Source organism: Palaemon carinicauda, chromosome 3 (genome assembly GCF_036898095.1).
Source record: "Palaemon carinicauda isolate YSFRI2023 chromosome 3, ASM3689809v2, whole genome shotgun sequence".
NCBI lineage: Eukaryota > Metazoa > Arthropoda > Malacostraca > Decapoda > Palaemonidae > Palaemon > Palaemon carinicauda.
In genome coordinates, this window is record NC_090727.1 from 40,640,184 (window position 1) to 40,647,553 (window position 7,370).

A 7,370-nucleotide genomic window follows, 5' to 3' on the forward strand; every position below is an offset into this window, starting at 1 on the left:
ATATATATATATATATATATATATATATATTATAAAGCGACATAAGTGGAAGGACGTATGTGAGGCCTTTGTCCTGCAAAGACAAATTTACGGGCTAGTGTTATAGAGGCCTTACGCCTTTACTTTTGTATTGCATGAAATTTTAAATTTTGCCAATTTATAATTTTTTTAGTATATAGTTTAAAAAATAGTAGATCCGCCTCAATACTTAATGTATCAATATCGTTGTGAAAATACAAATAATGCTTCTGTGATAATTGGCTTACTAGTTGAACAACTGAGGCCCTTTGCGTCAATAGGTGAAGGAGGAGATGATGAGTTGAGCAACTTGTTCTGTGATCTTGCTCTATTGTTATTCTCTTCCTTTTATGCTCGTCAGTGACATGGGATGCTGTGGAGTTGTTTTTGCTATTTGATCTGAAAACAACCTCTTTCATGCCTCGATATTGTTTGGAAACCATAAGTTTGTAGTATTGTTCCCAATTCCTAATAAAAAGAACTATTTAAAAGAAAAAACTATGTAAAAAACTACTTTCAGTAATAGCTAGTAATTGGCTATTTGTATAATTGTTTTTTAGAATTCATATAAGCCTTTTCCTACTAATGAGGATATTAGCAATAATGAGATGTCATACTTTGAAAGTTCTTTGCTGCTAACATCATTTTAATATTCGTTTTGCTGATTATGGAAATTAGTCATGGCTGTTGAAGACACGGTGTTTGAAGGATCTTTTGTTTTCCGTACACTTGCATGCATATATTTTGTGTGTAAGATTTTGTTTATTACAAGCACACACACAATATATATACATATATATACATATATATATATATATATATATATATATATATATATATATATATATATATATATATATATATTTATGTATGTATGTATGTATGTGTGTGTGTTTGTGTGTGTCTATGTGTGTTTGTTTGTGTGTGTGTGCACGCAAGAATATGTGTATTATTCTTGGAGAGCCGAACCTCAACTCAACAGGAGCGAGAGTGAGGAGAACTCTGAATATCTTATTTCGTTAGATATTGTCCCTTCGCCTTTATGCGCACCAAGGTTATGACATGCTAAGCATTTTTTACTGTTTATTTGAATACAACAGCTTTGATATCTCAATGTTGTTGGGAAATTATCAATTCATCATAAGTTTTCAGATTAGTTTCTGAACAGTAAGTGCGATATAGAAAAGATTTTTTTGTGGTAATAATTTTCAGTGATACTTTGTAATTGCTTCGAACGTGTTTCGTTCTAATTGGGGTAATTGTATTTAATGAGGCCTAATGATTTGAAATACATGCCAATTATTTTTTACTGGTAATATGATTCTAATATTGTTTTGCTGGTTATGGAAATTAGTCATGACGATTGATAAGTTTTTGTTGTATGAACTTTTTTGTGTAAGCATTTGTATATTACATTACTACGCCTTGCGAGAGTGTGCACGCAAACGAGCACATAGTAAATTATATATATATATATATATATATATATATATATATATATATATATATATATATATATATATGTGTGTGTGTGTGTGTGTGTGTATGTGTGTGAGTATATATATATATATATATATATATATATATATATATATATATATATATATATATATATATATATATATATATATATCTATGTGTGTATATATCTATGTATGTATATATATATATAGATATATATATATATGTATGTATGTATGTATATATATATATATATATATATATATATATATATATATATATATATATATATATATATATATATATATGTGTGTGTGTGTGTGTGTGTGTGTGTGTGTGTCATATGATACCGTTCGAAGTTTTTCAAGGGCCGAATTCTTACGTCAACGAGGGCGAAAAGATTGGGAATGGTGTTAAGTAAGAAAAAGAAGTAATTTTGAGTATCTTAATTACATAAATTCCTCATTATGACAAATATCATTTCTGATAAATTTACGATGCGCCATCTTTTTCTTTTTCTTATTTCACTGTAAGAGGTTACTTGTCTACGTATTATTTTCTTTCTGTGAATTCCTAGTGGCAAAATACAGTAGCCATGATTATCAAAAGGTTTCTGCGTTCTGAATGCAGCATCCCATCACTATCTGTTGTGGCAGTTGCACTCACTTCGTATCCGTTCGGCTTGAACTGAAAGATTAACCAAAGGAATGTGCTATTCTAGCAGTTCTAGAGCTCTCTTATCTTCTCTTCCCCTCCGCTCCGCACATCGTTAGCAACGCAACGGTAAGTTTGGAAATAGTAGTCAAGTAACCTGACCGTTGGGCTATTCCGGGATAGAGTTTATTTTCCTCTTGGCGGACAAAATAGAAACGAAGAAAAGGGAAAATTGCAATTGGGCAAAATAGTTTTAAGTTGTGTTTTCGAGTTTCATGGTTTCTTTAGGGGGGGGGGCGGAAAAGGAGTCAGACATGTACGAAAAGGAATTTGTTGTATATGTTTAACATTGCATTATCATCTTGATACTGATAATAATGTCATTTTCTTATTGTAATGTTAGATTATACCTTTTTCCTGAACAACATTATCTGCAATTATAATAAAAGTTGTGGTATGAGACCCAGCAAAGAAAAATAGTTGATCTGGCGAGTCACCCTTGGTAATCCTATTTGGTATACTTGGCTGATAAACAACACACACACACACACACACACACACACATATATATATATATATATATATATATATATATATATATATATATATATATATATATATATATATATATACATACATACATACATACATACATACACGCATGTGTGTGTAAAAAAGAGGTCATACTACTGTCTTGGTAGATCTTTGTGTTAAGATTTCTGGAAATGTTTAAAAAAGTAGCAATCTTAGCGAAAGTGAGGTTTAAACTGTAGAGTATCAGATTTTTTTTTAGTAAAAACATATTCCTCGACATGAATCGCTGAGGAATTAATATTTATAATTATATATAAAAATTATATATAGCAATTTCTCTTATTTTTTCTTCTACAAGTACAATGGAAAAAGTAATCTTGTTAGCGCCCAGGGGGACTGTCGCTTATGATATTAATATTAAAACAGTTTTGTAAGCCTGTTATGGTCATTGAAATCTACTCTTGTTTTTCCATTGTATCAGTTCTCCCAGCGTTCACTGTAAACATTCTCATAACCAGTATCTAGATAGCATACTGACCTCGTCTGTGTTCATCATAAAAAGACTCTCTCTCTCTCTCTCTCTCTCTCTCTCTCTCTCTCTCTCTCTCTCTCTCTCTCTCTCTCTCTCTCTCTCTCTAGTCTCAACAAATTGAAGGGAATGTCAACTTCAGTCACAGTATTTGAGCATATCATCGTAACTGACTTTTCCAAGTCGACAATTCGCTGGAGGGAGCACTCAGTTCTATGTTTGTTTTTATAAGTTGAAATTCGTCAACAATATTATTACCTTCGGGGTTTGCTGACGTTCTGTGGCTCTATGATACGCAATCATTGATATGAAAAGTTACTGGATACGATTCTCGATTGTTTTCTCATTTTTTTTTTTTCTCCAGAATTATTGCAGGAAACAGATCAGGAATCTTGGAGGATTTCTGATGTAGGGATTTTATTCTTTGTATTTGTATGAAAATGTTCCTCTTTTCATCTTTGCAGCAAATGGTGTTGCCTCATAGCTTTTATCATGATCTATTGTTCATTATAATCACAGTAAGCATCATAATTTTTTTCTGTGTGTGTGTGGGGGGGGGGGGGTCCTTACAGTTAGCCTATTATACTTTTCCTGAAGCGTTGAATTGAATGTATTTTTTTTTTTCATTATGAATGAGGAGCTGGTGATCACTACTGCACATTCTCTCTTTATTAATAGTTTTCTATTTGATTTTTGTAATTGTCATATGGTGAAGTTCATGTATATTTGTGGATGTCCTTGTGATAGAAAAAGAGTACCTCCAATGACAAGATTGTTTGTTAACCAGAAACTTATGAAATGTGCTCCATTCTCATTTGCAACTTCGCCAAGACCCTCAACACCCATTACATTCTATATAGTTTGATTATTCCTTCTAATATATAGTATATTATGTAAATTATATTTATGTATACACACACGCGCGCACACACACACACATGTGTATATATATATATATATATATATATATATATATATATATATATATATATATGTGTGTGTGTGTGTGTGTGTGTGTGTGTGTGTGTGTGTGTGTGTGTATGGCAAAATAGAATTTGAAGAATATTTTGTCTTTTTCAAATGCAATTGTCTGAAAATTCTATGATGCCATTTCCGAGGCCCTGGAAGCGGTTAGGCCCTGAGTCTCTCTCTCCCTTGTTCTATTTGATAGGCGACTCTTTATCTCCTCTCTTCAATTTGTAATAGGGAAGGGGAGTTACCTACTGGACGTGTAGTCTTATTCCTAGAGCTTTTATTGGAACATTTAATTATCTTATTGTTTATTCATAGGTTGGCGATGACTGATGTTTACTTTCTGTGTGCTTTTGTTAATATCTTATTCTTTATTAGAAATTGTGTTTCTCTGACATGTTGTAGCAAGATGCTTTCGATTCCTGAGGAGATTCACGACTATCAGTCTTATTTGCTGTTGTTATGAGAGAGGTCTTGCCTAAAACGTGTTTTCCTATTTTTACTTCTTCATAGATTATAAGATGTTTATTTATCTAAAATGATTTTCAGAGACGTGGTTATTTATTCTTTCTCATTCTTATATTCTAATACAATTTAATGTACAGTTATTTATATGTCAATGCGGTACCGCATTGACATATAAATAACTGTACTGAAAGTAAAATAAGAAGAAAACAAGAATATACCCGCCACTAAAAATGACCCTTTTTAGCAGGTGTCTAACGAGCTTGCGGACTCCTCCTACTCAACACCTGAGTCAAGCCCAGGTAGCGGGTAAGGGAGTGTCATTGTTCTCTAAATCTCTATATGTATGTTCGTACTTTTGCTTTCCCTATAAATTGTAAGAAACCTCTCTCAATAAATCAGTCCTCTGAGGAAGTATCACGAAACTAGTCAGGACTTAAGTGTATATTCCGTATTTTCATTTTCCCTGTGGTTCTTCTGCATATATATATATATATATATATATATATATATATATATATATATATATATATATATATATATGTGTGTGTGTGTGTGTGTGTGTGTGTGTGTGTGTCTCTGTGTGTGTGTCAAATAAGCCATATATTTTAATGCATTAATGTCTGGATTCTCTTACCACCGACCTCGGGATCAGTCTCTCGAGGCGAAACCACTCAAAGACAATAGCATCTGAGTGGTTTTGCCTCGAGACTCTGATCCCGTGGTCGGTAAGAGAATCCAGACATTGAGGTATTAAAATATATGGCTTAGTTGAAATATGAAAAAACGTCTAAATATGCAAAATTTATCATACATACACACACATATATATATATATATATATATATATATATATATATATATATATATATATATATATATATATATATATATATATATTTTTTTTTTTTTTTTCAGTATATGTGTGTGAGCTGGCAAGGGCGAGAGTTAACTGAAATATGTAGTGTCTGTGCCAAAACATGAACATAAATGTTATGCTAAAACACTTTCGGAAATTCCTCGCCTGATTGAAAGGACCTGTTTTCACCAACCTGTCGTGAGAGATAAAAAGGCCGAGCAGCGCGAAAGCAATTTGGGAAACACCAGGTCCCCGGCGTCAAAGGGTAATGGGGGGTCCTACATTTTCCGCGGAAAATGTGAATTATATGTTTTCACATTATTCAATATGTTTTTTTCTCGGCAGACCTCTTTCTCTTTTGGACACGTACCGAACAGAGAGGAGACTATTTATCTAACGTTAATGTTTTTTTTTCTATATTTCTTAGGGATATAGAATAAGAGTTTCCAGTAAAGATATGCAATGTTAACGAAAATAAAATGAAATTTCAGATGAGCACTTTGTGTGACATTGAACGATTTCAGTTTAGATTTAAGAATTTCGTTGCTTTTCTTCTAATTTCTTGTGCTGGAGAATTGCTGATTAGATTATTACAGTTACTGAAATCGTATCAGATGACAAAAGAGAACTAAGGTTAATGTCAGTTTCTTTTAAAGGTTTAGAGGTCGTTCATGAAAGGTTAAAGGCAAGGGACAGGACAGTGGTCTAGAGACTGACTATATACACATATGATCAGCACCCAAACCCCTCTCCATCAAGCAAGGACCAGGGAGGGCCAGACAATAGCTGCTGATGACTGCAGGTAGCCCGATAGGCTCCTCCAAACCCTCCATCTCAAGCTCAAAAGGCGGGTGAGGTTACAGACACAACTAGTAATTTTGGAGCCTGAGCCAGTCTTGAACTCCCGTCCTACAGATCGCTAGGCATGGACGTTGACAATAGGCCACCGGTGGCGTAAGTACTTATTTATATACTTATGTCCGGTTTAGTGCGCTGCAACAGGGTCATCAACTATCTTGACCGCCCCATAGCTCCAATGTAGCTGGATCCATCCTCCAGTCCAGGATTGAGTTGGTGTTAGATGTATACCCCTTAACAGGAGGCTTGTCAGGAATTCGCTGGAGCAAAGATGAGAGTTTTCTTTTGAATGGCTCGAATTCTCCAATCTTGTTAATGTGTACTGGGAGGCAGTTCCAGAGACGTGGGCCAATGACAGCGAAAGACTTGTCATATAGACTCTGGTTATAGGCTGCCACGCCCCCTCGCAGAGGAGGAACGACTGCTTTAAAGCCAGTCCGAGGCCTAGACACAAACTTGATCTTCAGGTCGTTGCTGACTGATCCATGGAGAATCTTCCATATGTGTAGCAGGATATACCGTTCTCGTCGGCGTTGCAGTGACATGATGGATAGTTTCTTGAGTCTTTCCCAGTAGTTGATATGCTGAGCCCCTGCAATTCGTGCAGTAAAAGTCCGCTGAACTCCTTCCAGTTCTTCGATGTCCGACACACTTTGGGGATTCCACAGAGGACAACAGTACTCTAGTAGACTGCGTACCATAGACTTGTACAAAGTTAGCATGATGGTAGGACTCCGGTTAAAGAAGACGCTGAGAACCCATCCGGCTTTTTGTCTTGCTTTGTTGGCCATATCTTTGATATGAGCAGTTCACTTCAGGTCCGAGGTAACAGTAACTCCAAGATCTCTCAGTTGGTCGGAAGGAGTGAGAGTGCCTTTGGACGTTGAATACTGATATAGGTCGGCAGTAAACGGTAATTGTAGTCACGGTAATCAAACTAGAACATGAATTGATGAAGGATTTTTTCTAAGCTCTAATTTATTATCTAAATTTTTTTCCTATTTTTCCCAACGAACTCGT

General features: G+C 34.6%; 1 protein-coding gene across 1 annotated transcript; it reads right to left on the bottom strand.

Annotated features, from left to right (window-relative positions):
• Nucleotides 1–6,499: 6,499 nt before the first annotated feature.
• On the bottom strand, nt 6,500–7,141 carry LOC137631530 (uncharacterized). The gene has a single exon (XM_068363297.1). It carries the CDS (start codon nt 7,139–7,141, stop codon nt 6,500–6,502), a length of 642 nt encoding a protein of 213 aa, XP_068219398.1.
• Between the last annotated feature and the right edge of the window lie 229 nt (nt 7,142–7,370).

Bases quoted from the DNA above. Each gene is read 5' to 3' on its own strand.
- LOC137631530 (XM_068363297.1), bottom strand. From the start codon at position 7,141: ATGGCCAACAAAGCAAGACAAAAAGCCGGATGGGTTCTCAGCGTCTTC.